The sequence below is a fragment of the Odontesthes bonariensis genome, chromosome 9 (assembly GCF_027942865.1).
Source record: "Odontesthes bonariensis isolate fOdoBon6 chromosome 9, fOdoBon6.hap1, whole genome shotgun sequence".
NCBI lineage: Eukaryota > Metazoa > Chordata > Actinopteri > Atheriniformes > Atherinopsidae > Odontesthes > Odontesthes bonariensis.
The window spans coordinates 14,666,039-14,684,786 of record NC_134514.1 but is presented as its reverse complement, the minus strand read 5'-3'; the positions used below and the strand labels follow the sequence as shown (position 1 = coordinate 14,684,786).

The following is an 18,748-nucleotide window of genomic DNA, read 5'->3' as shown; positions in this document are numbered from 1 at the left end:
TGGTTATGTTTCCTGAAACACTGATGTAATAATTTTATCTTAATATGAAAGTGTAAAATCAACATAATTAAATTCATGCATGTTATGTCCTGCCCCCACAATGACTGCCCTTATAGGGTGTGTGAAAGAATAAACACTGCTGCAAAGTATGCAAAAATGATGACACAGTCCTGAATAAAAAATCAGCTAACCTCACATGGAGAATATAAACGAGCCAGAAGGGAGGAGGACAGTTATGGGGACTTTCCTTGGTGCATGTTTGCTCTTGATTGTCTTTTCTGTATTTTCTGTATTGTCTGTGTCCTCATCTCTCATTTCATTTTGTAAATTATGGAGAAAGTTTAATCTAAATGAAATACAGAAGTCTGGTGATTTGGTTTTGGGTGGCTTGTTTGAGGTCCACTACACCTCTTCTTTTCATGAGCAGACATTTACCTCAGAACCACAACAGCCCAGCTGCAAAGGGTAAGTACCTCACACATGCAGCAGATGATATAGATTTGTGCAAATTATGCTTTTTGTTCAGAGCACACAAACATAAGAAAAGGACAATGCTGGACACTCTGCTAATGCTGATCATTATAGAATATGAATATTATATGCTAGCATGTCACTTTAATTAATAGTTTACATACAATGTGTTGTGTAGATACTTTTACTTTATAATGGAAAAATGTGACATTTTGTGTGTTAGTTTTGACACTCAAGGATTTAGGCATGCTATGACCATGGCTTATGCTATTGATGAGATCAACAAGAACTCCAATCTGCTGCCGAATGTGACCCTGGGATACAGTCTATATGACAACTGTGGTGCACTTGTTATTGGATTCAGTGGTGCCTTATCACTGGTCAGTGGCCGGGATGAGCAGTTTCTTCTACAGGAGAACTGTTCAGGGATTCCTCCAGTCCTGGGCGTCGTTGGTGACTCCTACTCAACATTTTCTATCGCCATGTCCAATGTGTTGGGTTTATTCAAAATGCCAATTGTAAGTTGCAAGTTTACTTCTGATTGTCATTGATCTTATTTGTTTGTTCATCTCACAAATGTGTATATATATGTATATGTAAATATATATATATATATATATATATATATATATGTGTATAGTGCATGTATATGCACATTGCATGAGATAACAAAGTATGTATATTTCTTTATAGGTGAGTTATTTTTCCACATGCTCCTGCCTAAGTGATCGCCAGCGGTTTCCATCCTTTTTCAGAACCATCCCAAGTGATGCTTTTCAGGTGAGAGACAGACTTGAAAGTTGATAAGTGTGTTTGTTTTTCTGATGATAAAATTCTCCTAATTTTCTACTACTTTTAATTGTAATAGATTAACCATAAACGGACAATATAGAATTTACAATAGTGTAATTTAATGAAAGAGTATATAAGTCTGCACACTTCATGTTCTCTTGATGACAATATATTCACTTAGGTGCGGGCTATGATTCAGATTCTAAAACACTTTGGCTGGACGTGGGTAGGTTTGCTTGTTAGTGATGATGATTATGGGCTTCACGTTGCCCAGTCCTTCCAATCTGACCTGGTGACGTCTGGTGGAGGTTGTCTGGCCTACGCTGAGGTCTTACCCTGGGACAGTGACCCAGGTGAACTCAGACGAATTGTACGTGTGATAAAGACATCAACAGCTCGTGTTGTCATGGTGTTTGCACATGAGAGTCACATGATTCAATTAATGGAAGAGGTAAGAGTGGATTAAGAGACATAATTAACTTTATTTTCTTCATATTTATGTGTAAACAGAATTTCACTTTCCAACTCGATGTCAGTTATCATCAGTTTGGAGCACACACAATTTTCGGAGACAGTAAATTACTTCTAGAGTGCATGCTATAATCACCACATGTAATTCATAAGTTATAGTTTTACATTTTTAGAATGCCTAACCTACTAATAATCCACAAAGATCAGTGAGTCTATTAAAACTCACTTCATGTTAACTTAATGTTATTTCTAGGTTGTAGAACTTGCATCTAGAATTTATTCTGTTTTGTTTCTCCTCTGATAATATATTGTATTTTCTATCACTAGAAGTCTAATAGTTTGTTTTAATGTAACACACAGGTGATGCTACAAAATGTAACAGGTCAACAATGGATTTCAAGTGAAGCCTGGACATCAGCAACTGTGCTCCAGACACCCCATTTCATGCCAATCCTGAGCGGCACACTTGGTATTGCCATTCGTCGAGGAGAAATAACCGGGTTCAAAGATTTCCTCCTACAAATACGTCCTGGCCAAAATGACAACTATAGAAATAACATGGTAATCTTATTTTGATTAAATGAAAAAAAACATTTCCAGTTCTGAATGTGGAATAAAGGAATAGTTAAGGTGATGAAAGTGATGTATTAAGCTAATTTTTTAAATAATTTTTCAGGTGAGGCAGTTTTGGGAACACACATTTAAGTGTAAATTTGATCCAGCAGATTGGATGGAATATGAGGGAGCAATATGCTCTGGAAAGGAAGATATTGAAAGTGTGGAGACTGAGTTTTTGGACCTTTCTAACCTCGGGCCTGAGTACAATGTTTACAAGGCTGTGTATGCGCTGGCATATGCTCTTGATAATATGCTGCAGTGTGAGCCAGGGAGGGGGCCTTTCAGAGGACACAGCTGTGCAACTTTGCAAAATCTGGAGCCATGGCAGGTGTGGTATCAAGTTAAATTCCAATTACTTGACAAGAGAGATTGGTCTATGATCTACATGCACAGCAATATTCTGAAATTAACCTGATTAAGTCCTCCTTTTAGAAAGAGACTGCCATGTAAACAGCATATAATACTTTGACAAACATATAATTAGGTTATGGAGTATTCTGATTATGTTTATTATAAGGGTTTGATTTTGGACTGGGAACCCAGGATTGCTGTCATGAGATCTGGCAACACCAGCTCCAGTGGATTTCAGTGCAGAGCAGGAAGGCTATGGTACACAGAAAACAGGATAACCCAGAGTAGGTTAAGCCTTTTTCTTTTTTAATGACATTGATTTAATTTGGAGGGGTGCAAACCTTGCAACTGAAAAAGGGAATATAATGTGGGTGTGGCTCATCAACATGACTATTATCTGTAACATGAAAACATGAATTTGAATGGGATATTCTATCTGCAGCTTATGTAAAGACAATGATCAGAACAGTCTCTTATTAAGATTAAGGTCAATAGTAGGAACACTACTGTGCATATGCACAATGCCAGTGTATTCATAATTAAACAAGGCTGGAAGAGTTTAACATCTGTTTGGATGAAATGTTACTTTCTTGATATGTCTTTTCTCTCGTGCATTTTTAGCTTGTACATTATTTGCAAACGGTGAACTTTACTACATCATTTGGTGATCAAGTGTCATTTGATGAGAATGGTGATGCTTTACCAATATATGATGTAATGAACTGGCTGTGGCTCCCTGATGGAAAAACTGAAGTTCAGAATGTGGGGGAGGTAAAAAGGTCAGTCGACAGAGGTGAAGAACTCATACTTGATGAAGACAAAATCTTCTGGAACTTTGAATCAAAAAAGGTAAATCAATTTTTTTTTTTTCATAAAGCTTCTTTTGTGGAACACTAATGTCAATATATACTAAAATGAAATGACAGATTTAGTTTTCCTCGTGCAGCCACCTCGGTCAGTGTGCAGTGACAGTTGTCCTCCAGGTACTCGCATGGCCAGAAAAAAGGGGCAACCTGAATGTTGTTTTGACTGCATTCCCTGTTCTGAAGGAAAGATAAGCAATACATTTGGTCAGTGTTTCAGTATTTATTATCAGTGTGGACATGTTTATAGTCAGATAGAAAATAAGTAATTCCTCCTTTTCCTTTTAGACTCCTTGGAGTGCATCAGTTGTCCAGAGGACTTCTGGTCCAGCCCACAGCGTGACCACTGTGTTCCTAAGAAAACAGAGTTCCTCTCCTATCAGGAGCCTCTGGGTATCTGCTTGACAGCCACTTCATTGCTGGGCACATGTATCTGTGCTGTTGTCCTGGGTATCTTCGCTTATCACCACAGTACACCAGTCGTACGAGCTAACAACTCAGAACTGAGCTTTCTGATTTTAGTGTCACTTAAACTTTGCTTCCTGTGTTCACTGCTGTTCATCGGTCAACCCAGACTGTGGACATGCCAGCTGAGACATGCAGCATTTGGGATCAGCTTTGTGCTTTGTGTCTCATGCATCCTGGTTAAAACCATGGTGGTTCTGGCTGTGTTCAAAGCCTCCAAGCCAGGAGGGGGAGCCAGCCTCAAGTGGTTCGGTGCTATGCAGCAGAGAGGAACAGTTTTAGTTCTTACTTGCATTCAGGCAGCAATCTGCTCTGTGTGGATTATCTCTGCTTCACCGGTTCCTCATAAAAACACCAAATACCACAATGACAAGATAGTTTATGAGTGCGATGTTGGTTCAACATTTGGATTTGCAGTTCTACTTAGTTATATTGGCTTCCTGGCTATCCTCAGCTTCCTGTTAGCTTTTTTAGCAAGAAATTTGCCAGACAACTTCAATGAGGCAAAATTCATCACTTTCAGCATGTTGATCTTCTGTGCTGTGTGGGTGGCCTTTGTTCCTGCCTATATCAATTCCCCAGGTAAATATGCAGATGCAGTGGAGGTATTTGCCATCCTGACCTCCAGCTTTGGTCTATTGGTGGCACTGTTTGGACCCAAATGCTACATAATCCTGCTGAGACCTGAGAGGAACACCAAGAAAGCAATCATGGGTCGAGGCACAACCAACTCATAAAAGCAACAGTTTATAATTAAATGTTCACTTGTTATAAACAAGCCTGGTTTTTGCATTTTCCCATTAGTGATTAGCCCTTGATATTGCTATTGAAAATCAAACCTACTAAGTCTAGGAGTATCTCAATAAGTAAAGGGAAATTAAGTGATAGAAAGTTTGTAATAGATGAAGAAAGCATTCCAATAATTAGGGAAAAGGCAGTAAAGAGTTTAGGCAGGTGGTACCAGGCAGACATAAATGATGGAGAGTGGGCAGTGCAGTTTCGGAAAGATGTTGCTGAGGGACTGGATAGAATAGATAAATCAGAGCTTCCAGGAAAGTTGAAGCTGTGGTGTCTGCAGTTTGGATTGTTTCCTAGGTTGATGTGGCCACTGTCTGTGTATGAGATTCCATTATCTAAATGGAAAGATTAGTTAGTTTTTATATTAGGAAGTGGCTAGGTGTTCCTAGATGCTTAAGTACTGTGGCACTGTATGGGAAAGGCATACTCCAGCTCCCAGTATCTAGTCTAGTAGAGGAGTTTAAATGTACTAAAGTTAGGACAGAGCTCCTGTTAGCTGGGAGTAAAGATGTGGTAGTTAGTAAGGTGGTTCCAAACCCAACCAAGGGGAGGAAGTGGAAACCAAGAATGGCAGCTCAGGAGGCAGAAGCAACTCTTAGACATACAGAGATTGTGGGTAATGTGCAAATAGGCCAGGGAGACTTGGGGCTTGGCCCAAGCAAACCAGTGTGGAGTAGAGCAGGTCCCAAGGAGAAGAGAAAACTAGTTGTTGAGCAGGTTCGTAGACAGGAGGAAATGTTAAGGGGTGCATAGGTATTGGCTCAGGCTAAGCAAGGACGGTGGTTGAATTGGGAAGGTGTAGAGAAGAAAAAGCTTAGTTGGAAAGAACTGTGTATGGACGAAAGGAGTATTAGATTTTTGATAGGGGCAACATATGATTTATTGCCAACTCCCCAGAATCTAAAACTCTGGGTAAATGGAGACCCGTTATGTTCGTTATGTTCAGGTACTGCAACTCTAAGGCATATTTTGTCAGGTTGTAAGGTTAGTCTGTCACAAGGCCGGTATACATGGCGACATGACCAAGTATTAAGAAGCTTAGCTGCAGGTATTGAAGATTAACGAAGGCAGGTAAACTTAGGAGGGTCTAAGGTGAAGAGAGTTGCAATTCAGTTTGTTCAAGAGGGGGAGAAAGTTAATAAGACAATAAGGAGGCATGGCAGCTTGGAGGATGCTTGTGATTGGGAGATGCAGGTAGATTTAGGATATAAGCTTGTTGTTCCCCAGGAGATAGCCTCTACAAATTTAAGGCCTGATATAGTTTTGTGGTCTAGGAGTAGAATGAGAGTCTATTTCATAGAGCTGACTGTTCCTTGGGAGGAATTAGTAGTAGAAGCATATGAAAGGAAAAAGCTTAGATATGTGGAGTTGGGGGCAGAAGCAGAGCAGCGAGGATGGAAAGTTAGGATATGTCCAGTGGAAGTAGGATGTAGAGGATTTGTTGCAAAGTCGGTTGTCTCATTGTTGAGGGAGCTGGGTGTAAGTAGACAGAATGTGAGGAAAATAGTGAAAGAACTGTCAGATGAAGCAGTAAAATCCAGTCAGTGGATTTGGATAAGAAGAAGCAATAGCAGCTGGGGGCCCAGCAGGGGGAGCACTTAGGGTAAACAGACTCTTGGAAGAAGCAAAGAAGAAATTCAGGATATTTAAGTGGAGGGTTTGGCCCATGTGATCCTTTTGAAATCAGACGGCCATTTTGGGTGAGTTGGCTTTGAGTGAGTTGTATGGCCTAGTTTTTGCTGGAATTTTTGCTGATTATAGGACTGTTTAGGTGAGTTTGTCTGCTGAATCTGCTAGTGTGTCTGCTAGTGTGTCTTGTCCTGCCTCCACCTCTGACACCCTCTATACTTTCATTACCCCTACCCGAACCAGGGTTTGAATCCCATTCCTGCTTATCTTAACCGCTTTTATTTCTCCCCCTACCCGAACCAGGGTTTGCATCCCCACCCTGCTGTTACTGGTGTGCAGTTGGTGAAGAGGCTGAGGTAGCTTATGGCTGTGGGAGAAAAAAAAAAAAATATAAAAATAAGATGGTGGTTGTGGTGTGAGGGACAGTGTTGGCTGGCATTGGGGGGTGACTCTGGGACGCCAGTGGTCATTGTCTAGCCTCCTGGAGGTGTCGTGGGCCCAACTAGATGAAACACTGATGAAAGGAGGTTCCCACCTGATGACCCCAATGATATGTTGGTCAGCACTGCTCACTGGTCTATATAGGGAGTATAAGGAATTACTCACTGAGTCTGGTCCTTTTATTTATTTATTTTTCTTTAGCACAAGTTTCTTGTGTTTACCTTGAATGAATTGTACTGTCCATTACAATGCGTAAAGAACCTAATCTCTTTTCAATAAAAATAAAGAATTTAGAGGCAATTTGAAGCAATAAATAAACGTGTGGGGTTTTTTTGTGATACATCTTTCTGTTACTACTCTTATTTTGTGGCAAAGTAGCATGGCAGTATGATATACTTTGCAGTATTTATTTACTAATCTTGGTGTGGATGCACCCGGATCCTAACCTGACTCACGTCATCTGGCTGCGTTCACCAACTACATGCGGGGGCATTCCCTTTCCTCACACAACCATCTGAGGAGCCTGGGAGTCATATGTGTTTCGTCCAATTAGAAAATAATCAGAGCCAATCATTAATCGCTGGGTGGGACTTTGGATGAATGGGCGGCGTTATGGCCGCCCATTCATGCTCCAGAGGGCGGGAGTCGGGTAAGCTCTGAGCTACGTCACGGGTTGAGTCATTGGGAGTGGCTGAAGTGGCGTGTCAGTCAAGATGACGGACAGATTCTTCATCCAATCACATGCACGAGTTTTAGAAAAAATAGCCCCATTTGAAATCATGTCGGTTGTGGGCTCGTCCCAGATGGTATGCGAATTACCAGAGGGTGGGAGTCAGGTAACCCGGATCCATGTGCAGCTTAACATGTTGCTTTGTCGCATTTCCTGGTCAGCCAGACAGGAAGTGATAATTGGACTAACAAGAAGTGATGTGCTGTGTTTTAACTGAATTTAAGGTAATCCATTTTGAAAGTTAAAATTTTTATTTTATGTTTTGCTAATATCGCATTAAAGCAAATATCCAGGGGTATAATGAAAGGAAATCCTCTTGAAAAGTTAAATAAATGTATCATGTTTCAAAGCTAATAATTATGCCTCAATGTTTGGTTTTGTGATATTTGTTAGGATTTGGTATTTGTGTTTTGTGTGTGTGAGTGTTCTGGCTGAAGAGAGGATCTTTGCTGAAGAGTTGGCCAGTTCTGGGTCATTGCACACCTGAGGCCAATCTGACATCAAGCTGGCTGGTGTTTATAAGGAAAAGGAGATCACCTCTTGACGCCTGATGATTAACCTTGATGGTACTTCTGTGGGAGAGAAATGTCATGACATGGCCTAATTACATCGTGTGCCTTGTGGACTGGTTCATATGAATATTGTTTAAGGTTAGAATGAGCTTGTTTACCATAATGGCGAAAGCCAGGCGCCTTAGAAAGACAGCCTGAATGCGAATTAAGTGTTTAAGTAACTATCTGTCTTCTTGTGAATCTTTGCCTTTTTAGTGAACCTTTTCATGTGGATCCTGTTTTGCCCCCAGACGATAAGAGAGCCCATTTCGTCCTCGATCCTCCTGGAAAGGCCTAACCTGTGTACAGACATCTTCAATCTCCTTCACTTTCCTGCCCACTCTCCAGCGCGACTTTTCCTGCAATACCTATCCTCCCAGATCTCGCTCTCACCCTTCCTGGATCTCCATCTGCAGACCCTCCGCATCAAATCCTTACCCGGTCCATGTTCCCCCCCCCTTTAACAATCCATACTAATCGGAAGGCTGGTTGTACCTCACCGCCATAACCTGTCCACTTTGTCCTGTTTCTGGATTCCTGTTTTTTTACCGTAAATAAAACATTTAAATCTACTGGTTCCCCGAGCGATTCTGCATGTGGGTCCGAAAACTTCAAGGCGACATGACAATATTACTATGAAATTAAACAAAAACAGGCACTTCATCACTTTGCAGCCCTGATTCGTGGTTCTTCCATGGAAGGAACCACACGTTTCCAGTTCATCATAATAACACTGGGTGTTTGGTTTAATGCAATATTGCCATGAAAATAAATGGAAACATAACTCGTCAGTTTGCAGCCCTCATTCATTGTTGAATCCAACCTAAAATGCTAAGGAAATAGCTTATGCTGGTCCAGTCCAGAGTCCAGACTAACATGGAGAAGCAGCATTTAGCTGTTATGCTGCAAACAAGTGGAACAAACTGCCAGTAGAGATTAAACTTTCACCAAATGTAGACATTTTTAAATCCAGGTTCAAAACATTTCTTTTCTCATGTGTCTATGTATGAAATCTGCACGGTATCTTTTAACTTATCTTGACTGTTGCTTGTTTTTAAATTAATTTAAATGATTTTATTTGTTTCTCTTTATATTCTTTTATGTATTTTGATGCTTCTTCCACTCCCGGCTGCAATGCTTTTATTTTATGTAAAGCACTTTGAATTGTTTGTACATGAAATGTGCTGTACAAAAAAATTTGATTTGATTTGATTTGAAACATTGTTCATTATTACCTTAATTTTGTGTCATTACCATATCCATGTAATCATATTACAATTTTTTTTTTTTAAAGGTGTGTACCTATATAATCATTTTATTTTTTTAGACGGTTACCATATTATTACTACAGTGTTAACATACATCTACCAAATTAATATAAAGGAATTATTATAAATAAGCATTTTATAATCTTTGAATTAGTTTCTTCATTATTGTTCTTGGTTTCAGGGCCCTTATTACTGTGGAATTTTAATTTTGGTCTGTTATTACCATCATGTACCTGTTGTTATGACCAGGATATTACCTAGTTATTACTTTGGTAGTTACATGGAATTATCTTACTATTATGGCTTTATTTCCATCTTGTTACCACACTATTACCATCTTATTAGCATGCTGTAATGTAAAGTGCAACCATCTCTTGTTCTTGGGATTCCTTCTCAAGCTAAAACTTACAATAAAACAGCCTTCAGGTAACTTGTTATTCAGCAGGCAGAACTTTTCATACATTTTGTGATTACACAGCCAATCCATTAAAGGAAAATAAATTATTAATCAAATAAATGTAATTTAAAAGAGCTCCCTTATCATGTTCCTGACTATAATTTTACACAAGGCAAGCCGATCACAAAGCTGAACATAGTCCATAAGGAGCGTTCGACTTTATGAACCAACTTGATGTGATGTATGATGGTCCTGAAGCCATGTATGCTAGTTTAAAATCTTGTCCAATTTTCATCAATGCATCACCTTGTTAAAGCCTCATGGGACGGAGGTGGCTAAGGGTGGCACACATAAGGCACTGGCTGCACCAACTGAGAGCCACCTCGATGACACCATAACTCTGATTGGCTGAAGGCTTCACTATTGACGTGTGATACGTTTTTTATTCTCAGATCCTCAAATCAGTTATCTTCAATGGTAGATAGCACTTTCTTTCCTACAAGAATATATTGTTTCAGTTACTGTGAAATACACACACGTACACACAAATGCTTGGTTCTGTAATGTTACACAATAAACAATGGTGAATATGATAAAAAGCAAGCTATCTTTTGACTTTTTAACTCCACAGATGTCGTCATGTTCTGTGGTTGATTTTGATTTTGGCCTTTTCTGGGCAACAGAACGGGAAAAATTCCAATAGGACGACAAACTAACTGCTTTCGATAAACTCTTCATCCAACAGCACAAACTGACAAGATAATGTTACAGCAGGAAACTTTTTAATATTTGATTTTTACAGCATTTTAGGCCTTCAGGGCCTTGTGGTTCACCTCTGTCCTATCGTCTGCGATTGGTACAGTTGCATGAGCAAAAGTAATTTAGACACGGGATAACTTTTTTTGACAATAACTGGCATGTTATCTGCTCGTTCTCCTAGTATTTTTTGACGGGGTATGTACAAACCCACAATCCTCTTGCTGTGCAGCTACAGCCAATACAATTAATTCTTTTAAATATATAATTGTAGAAAGTTAAAAAAAAAGTCAGCTTTTCAATTGTTTGTTCTGCCCCTCCTTTTCCCCAGGGTGATGGAAAAGATTAAACAATCACAGTGTCAGAGGGATGGCACCACCCCATGTATAAAATAAAGCAACTTTGAAATAAATAGATGTGATGGGAGGAGAGCAACTATGGGGGCTATTCTGTACACATATGTACTCTTGAGTTTCTGCTTTATCTTTTTATACCATGGGTCCTTTTCCCTTCCCTCAGCTTGTAAATTAAGGAGAAGGTTTCATCTAAATGAAATGCACAAGCCTGGTGATGTGGTTCTTGGTGGGTTGTTTGAGGTCCACTACACTTCTGTCTTCCCTGAACAGACATTTACCTCAGAGCCACAACAGCCCATCTGCAAAGGGTAAGTATCACACGCATACGACAAAAGCAAAAATGCACAATTTATGCTGTCTTGTCCATGCATTTCTCAGACTGAGGATAATAATATGGTGCTCAATAAGAAATACCATTTAAAACTTTTTATGACGGTAAGACAAAATGATACCATGCATCTACAAATTTATCTGATTATTTAAACTGTATAATGTTTTTTCACATACAAAGTATATGAACTTATTTCACTGTAAATTGTAAATTTCTCATTAGAAGCTAACTGTGACATTTTGTGTGTTAGTTTTGACACGCTAGGATTCAGGCATGCCATGACCATGGCTTTTGCTATTGAAGAGATCAACAATAACTCCGACCTGTTACCAAACATGACCCTGGGATACAGTCTTTATGATAACTGTGGTGCACTTGTTATTGGATTCAGTGGTGCCTTATCACTGGTCAGTGGTCGGGATAAGCAGTTTCCTCTTCAAGAGAACTGTTCAGGGACTCCTCCAGTCCTGGGGATTGTTGGTGATCACTATTCAACATTTTCTATTGCCATTGCCAATGTGTTAGGTTTATACAAAATGTCCATTGTAAGTTTCATGTCTCATATGATCTGTCTTTTGTAGAATTTTAATTTCAATGCAGTTTATGGTTTGATTTAATATTTAAGCAACAAGCTGTTTAAATATTTTATTTTGGGTTTGACTTGCATCAGAAAGTATGTATGTTTCTTTATAGGTGAGTTATTTTGCCACATGTTCATGCCTGAGTGATCGACAGCGCTTTCCAACCTTCTTTAGAACAATCCCAAGTGATGCTTTCCAGGTGAAAGACAAATACCACATACAAATTGTACAATATATCTATTTCAGACAATACAGTAAGCTGAGAATTAATGACACAGATGTAAATATAATGTGTATAATTATAAAACTAGTCAACAAACTAATCTACTCATGCCAATATTTTCACTTAGGTGCGTGCTATGATTCAGATTCTGAAACACTTTGGCTGGACGTGGGTAGGTTTGTTGGTCAGTGATGATGATTATGGACTTCATGTTGCCCAGTCCTTCCAGTCAGACCTGGTTATGTCTGGTAGAGGTTGTCTGGCCTATGTTGAGGTCATACCCTGGGACAGTGACCCTGGTGAACTCAGGAGGATTGTACATTTGATAAAGACATCAACAGCTCGTGTTGTCATCGTGTTTGCACATGAGATTCACATGATTCAACTAATGGAAGAGGTTAGAAAAAAATTTTAATATTTGAAAATCTGTCAGTCTTGCAAAACATGTATAATTATTTTGCTTATTCATATGCTTTACCAAAATACTGTATTGGATTTTATGAGGCAATGGTGTTCAGTGATGTTGCCTATTTTATATACGTAATTGTTTTAACCATTAGAAAATGCAGCAATTTTACCTATAATATAAAATGTTCAGCCATTAAAAAGCTGTTCATTAACTATGAAATACAAATTCTGACAATTAGATTGAAGTAGTTAGGCTACAAGAAGGAAGCTTTAAACAAACAGTGGCATTATGTAAGCATCCATTTTGCATCTTAGGAAAGCTCAAATTACTCATTATGCATAAATGTACTGTCCGTTTTTCTATGACTATAAAAAGTTATCATTTGAAATGCTAACTGCTTTGCATTCGATAACTTTAGGTGGTGAGTCAAAATGTAACAGGTCGGCAGTGGATTGCTAGTGAAGCCTGGACATCAGCATCTGTACTCCAGACAGCACACTTCATGCCATATCTCAGTGGCACACTGGGCATTGCTATCCGTCGTGGAGAAATACCAGGTCTCAGAGACTTCCTGTTACACTTAAGTCCTGACCAAAATGATAACAGTAGATATAACATGGTAAGACTCTAATCTTTTTTTTCTAAAACAAATTATAGTATATAATAATATAGTTATATCATAAAAGGTATAGTTAAGGCGATGAAAGTGATGTATTAAGCAAATTTTTCAAATCATGTTTCAGGTGAGGCAGTTTTGGGAACACACATTTAAGTGTAAATTTGATCCAGCAGATTGGATGGATAATGAAGGAGCAATATGCACTGGAGAGGAAGATATTAAAGGTGTGGAGACTGAGTTTTTGGACCTTTCTAACCTCAGGCCTGAGTACAATGTTTACAAGGCTGTGTATGCGCTGGCATATGCTCTTAATGATATGCTGCAGTGTGAGCCAGGGAGGGGGCCTTTCAGAGGACACAGCTGTGCCACTTTGCAAAATATGGAGCCATGGCAGGTGCGGTATCAACTTACACTTAATTTGTATGCTTCTAAAAACCACCCTGATGTCTTTATTAGCATAGAATTCAGAAAACACACATTTTTCAATCATTACAATGATATATTTGCTTTTTGGTTTGATCACAGTCTTTCGAAAGCAGAATGTTCAAAATTGCAAGTTGCAAGATGAAACACATTTCCATCCATTTTAAGGCTATTAGGCCCATATTTTTCTAATTACACATTTAAAATTATTTTAATTTTGAGTACATTAAATATAAAGATATATCAGCCAATATGCAGCTTTTTGGTTGCAGCCAATACAAGCTAATAGACTGCAATCTGCTAGTAGTATAACATTAACTGTTGGCAGTGGCTGATATTTAGATTTTTAAAAGATTAGAAGATATTTAGAAAACTTTTTAAAGACAATGTTTTGTTTTTAGATCTTCATCACGCAAACTATTCTCACAAATCAGAGGCCATCTTAAATAGGAAGTGGCTGAAAATGTCCAACTATCATCAAAAGACATAAATGCTACACATAAATGTAATTTCCAAAGGTAAATCCAAAATCCAAAACAAGGCTATATGAACAAGGATAAGCCAATAGAAATATTGAGACAAAGAAGGTGAAAATAAATGAGCGAGGAAGGAATGCCACATAATAAATGTAAAAAAATACTTTACATTCTAATCTGTAAATCCCAGTGACTTAAAAAACTTAAGAAGAAAAATCTCTGTATTTCAATACATCTGTTTTAAGAAGAAAATGGTGTATTCCCTTAGAGGAGGTTAAATTGTTTTATTGATGAAAAACATCTTGTGTTTCTCAAGCTGTACATTGCTGCAGAACCTGTTGTCACTTTTGTGACTGTCTCTTTAACGCCTCCTGAAACCTCCAGTTTGCTCTAACTGGTCATTAATGGATTGCAGCCCATTGCTTATTGTTTAAGGTGTGCCAGTCTAGCCTCTAGACGGGTGTTGTTAACAACAGTGTGTTTCATGGAGTTGTAGGCACACGAGAGAAGAAAATCCAATCATTTAAGATGTGGTAGTTAGGAGGAGTGTACTATGAAGTGAGATTAGTGGTCAGAAGAGCTATGTTGAGCTGAAAGTCTCTTTCTTTCAACCTCGCTAGATCACCATGGTAGCTTAGGCTGAACTCAAAATCTGCTCTGAAGCAGTTAAATATTTAGTGTTTCAGATTAAATCATCTGAAAAAAGACGCTGTCACTGACCCCCATTTTGATGATATTCTGGAGAGGAAACTAAGACTAAAACAATGTTTAAATATCATCAGGCAGGAAGTTGAAAGTTGTTGTCTGACACTATGACAAAGTAAAAGAAAGTAAAAATTTACATTTAACAAGTTGGATTGGTAAATTCCCAAATTGACATAAAAACCAATTAAATTCAGATGTTGATCAAATCTTAGTTTCTTAATTACCAAATTTTACCACAATGCAGTGTTGATTTAGTGACAATTTTTCAATAGACCCATCTAATCTATAACATATTTGACTCAACATAGATTTAAGGCAGGGCTTGAAAACGAAATTATTTTTCAATTGTTCCGTTACGAACGGTTCAGGCATGTTTAACGTTTTCGTTCTTGCGTTCCGCCACCAACATATCGTTCCTGAACCGGTTCGGAACGTAAAATATCGTTCGTTCTTATCGTTCCGGCAGTGTTTGGCGGGCCTATCAAGTCTACGTGTGTGGACTTTACCTTAGAATAGACGTACTCATTAGTATTTGCCCTTGATTTACACCGTAGCTCTATGCCCAAAAATAATAAATCACCGGCAGCATCCAAAAACATTCAGATGGGCTAAAGCTGCGTCGACGTCACTTCCTTGATCTGGGAGCTTCAATGTAAGATGAGGGTTGATCTACTACTGTAGACAACAAACTATATGCTATATTCTACATGATTTTTTATGTTGTAGAGTTGTTGATTTATTTTATCATTGGAGAAATTGAGCAGCCTTGCTTTGTTGTCTACAGTAGTAGATCAACCCTCATCTTACATTGAAGCACCCAGATCAAGGAAGTGACGTCGACGCAGCTTTAGCAGCAGAGAAGCTATTAGGCTTGTCTTGATAATAATAAACTCCTGGACTATGTACAAACTTCCAAATGCATCGTTTTGTGAGTACAGACCATATTTGTACTACTGTAGAAGTTTGGTGTCATGGCTTGTGATTTTAGTGTGGTAATTTTGGAGATACTGCCAGGGTCCGTTAGCGCTTGTACTAAGCTATTCGGGATAACTCAGTAACTCGGCCGATGTTAAGCCAAGATCGGAAAAACTTCGGGTGGGCTACTTGGCTGGATGTCACGGTTCAAATGACCCTAGGGTGAATCTACTCCGAACCATCACTTTAACTAGTGGATAACTAGTGGGTAACTAGACTAAGTAGGGGATAAAGGAAGTGATTCGTGATAGCTGCCTGCATTGAGCCTAGCGGGCAGCGAAGTGAACGCACAACCGGAAGTAGTCTTTTTTTTTTCCCTGACAAAGGCTACGCTTTTGTGAAATTTTATTAAATATATAGAGAACGAAAAAAAACGTTATTAACCGGTTTTGTGGATTTCAGAATAACGTTTCTGTTCCGGAACAGTTGAAGACCATTTCGTTTTCGTTTTCGTTTTCGTTTCCGTTTCCGTTCCTCGTAAAATTCCGTTCGTTTTCGTTTTTCGTTTTCGTTCCTTGAACCGGTTCGGAGCCCTGATTTAAGGAATAGTTTATTTTGCATATGAGTTGTTACACACACCTTGTGGACTCCAGCTCCCAGCACCATCATACTGTCTATACCTACCTAACACCAATTCTGGGGTGTGGAGGAGCATTTGCAACAGGTGCCTTAACCCCGTATTTGGTTCATCACACAGGTCTTCACTAAAAATCAGCCCTTTTGATTAGAACTCAGTGTTGAATTAACTCAGTGTAGAGTACCTTAAATATCCAAACCCCACTGACCCACCAAAGAATCTTTGCAATTACAGTAAAACAACATGTAGGATTATTTTTTGTGTTAGTATAGAAATCAAGTAATTGTTTTTATATATAATCCCAATTCATCAACAAACTGTTCTATAGTGTATCTTTTTGGATGTAAGATATTCTAGAAAATAAATTAGAATATCAAATCAAAAAAATTCTGTTTTAATTTGGTCAATGACTAAAGTGATTTCCACGATATTATGAGGCAGCAGCAGAACTTAATGTACCTCCTACAAATGTAAACGTTTTAGAGCTTGACGTGCAGCTGTCATGATATAAAATGAAGGCGTGTATTAATTTGCACAACTAACAATTTTCTGGCAGCAGTCCTATTTTGTCTTACTTGCAACAACTGTGTATTTTCCTTTATGTTTTATATGATTCACCAGTCATACAGCCTGCTCTTCTTATGAATGAAGAGTCAGGTTATCAGTGTATTTGGGCAGACGAAGCATGAAAAGGCATCACTTCTTGTGAGTGCACACAGGGCCTGAAGAGCAAAGCCTGACTTAACAAAGATCATGATCACCATTGTGAAATCTCTGATTAATTTAGGTTTTGTCAGGCCTTATATGTCAAGCCAGACTTTCTAGTTTGCTGATCTTTTAAATGTACGTGAAAGATAACCAGACCCAAGACGATGGTATTTGAAAAGATATAAAGGACATAATGTTGTGATTTTACAGGAAGTCATTCAGCTGAAGAGTTGATAAACCTATGTGTGAAAACAAAGTTTTATCCACTCTGCTATTGTACTGTTGGTCAATCCTTAATTGTTCCATTTGGTCTCTTTTTCATTTGTAGCTTGTACATTATTTGCAAAAGGTGAACTTCTCCACTCCATTTGGTGATCAAGTGTCATTTGATGAGAATGGTGATGCTTTACCAATATATGATGTTATGAACTGGCTGTGGCTCCCTGGTGGACGTATTCAAGTTCAGAATGTGGGAGAAGTAAGGAGGTCAGCCTCCAGAAGTGAAGAGCTCATACTTAACGAAGATGAAATCTTCTGGAACTTTAAATCAAAAGAGGTAATTTATTTATTTCAGACATTTCCTCTTTTGGAATGCAGATAGTAGCAGAATATAACTGAGTGATAAATTCATTTCTCCTCATGCAGCCACCTCGGTCAGTGTGCAGTGAGAGTTGTCCGCCTGGTACCCGCATTGCCAGAAAAAAGGGGCAACCTGAATGTTGTTTTAATTGTATCCCTTGTTCTGAGGGAAAGATAAGCAACAGGGAGAGTAGGTGTTAATTTTTCAAAGTTCAATTTCAAATTTGCCTGAGGGATATTGTATATATCTCACCATATTCTCTATTCTGTTCAGATTCTCTAGAGTGCATCAGTTGTCCAGAGGACTTCTGGTCCAGTCCACAGCGTGATCGCTGTGTTCCTAAGAAAACAGAGTTCCTCTCCTATCAGGAGCCCCTGGGTATCTGCTTGACAACCACCTCATTGCTGGGCACATGTATCTGTGCTGTTGTCCTGGGTATCTTCACTTATCACCGCAGAACACCTATAGTACGAGCTAACAACTCAGAACTGAGCTTCCTGCTTTTGGTGTCACTTAAACTTTGCTTCCTGTGTTCACTGCTGTTCATTGGACAACCCAAACTGTGGACATGCCAGCTGAGACATGCAGCATTTGGGATCAGCTTTGTGCTTTGTGTCTCATGCATCCTGGTTAAAACCATGGTGGTTCTGGCTGTGTTCAAAGCCTCCAAGCCAGGAGGGGGAGCCAGCCTCAAGTGGTTTGGTGCTATGCAGCAGAGAGGAACAGTTTTCGTTCTTACTTGCATTCAGGCAGCAATCTGCACTGCTTGGCTCGTCTCTGCTTCACCAGCTCCACATAAAAATACCCAATACCACAACGACAAGATAGTTTATGAGTGTTTAGTTGGGTCTACCATTGGGTTTGCTATGTTAATGGGTTACATTGGCTTCCTAGCTATTCTTAGCTTTTTGTTAGCATTTCTGGCAAGGAATCTTCCCAACAACTTCAATGAGGCAAAACTCATCACTTTCAGCATGCTGATCTTCTGTGCTGTGTGGGTGGCTTTTGTTCCTGCTTACATCAACTCCCCAGGCAAATATGCAGATGCAGTGGAGGTATTTGCCATCTTGGCCTCCAGTTTTGGTCTCTTATTGGCGCTGTTTGGACCCAAATGCTACATAATCCTGCTGAGACCAGAGAGGAACACCAAGAAAGCTATAATGACTCGTGGAATCAAGTCATGA

General features: G+C 39.1%; 2 protein-coding genes across 2 annotated transcripts; both read left to right on the top strand.

Annotated features, from left to right (window-relative positions):
- Window positions 1–235: 235 nt before the first annotated feature.
- On the top strand, window positions 236–4,768 carry LOC142389052 (extracellular calcium-sensing receptor-like). The gene is made up of 8 exons (XM_075474604.1): window positions 236–465; window positions 695–989; window positions 1,165–1,251; window positions 1,445–1,714; window positions 2,411–2,680; window positions 3,325–3,552; window positions 3,650–3,773; window positions 3,855–4,768. The coding sequence occupies exons 1-8, from the start codon at window positions 236–238 to the stop codon at window positions 4,766–4,768; spliced, it is 2,418 nt and encodes an 805-aa protein (XP_075330719.1).
- Window positions 4,769–11,107: 6,339 nt separating this feature from the next.
- LOC142388238 (extracellular calcium-sensing receptor-like) lies at window positions 11,108–18,748 on the top strand. Its single transcript, XM_075473276.1, has 9 exons — window positions 11,108–11,265; window positions 11,539–11,833; window positions 11,982–12,068; window positions 12,220–12,489; window positions 12,920–13,120; window positions 13,245–13,514; window positions 17,313–17,540; window positions 17,630–17,753; window positions 17,838–18,748. Exons 1-9 carry the CDS (start codon window positions 11,156–11,158, stop codon window positions 18,746–18,748), a joined length of 2,496 nt encoding a protein of 831 aa, XP_075329391.1. The 5' UTR covers window positions 11,108–11,155.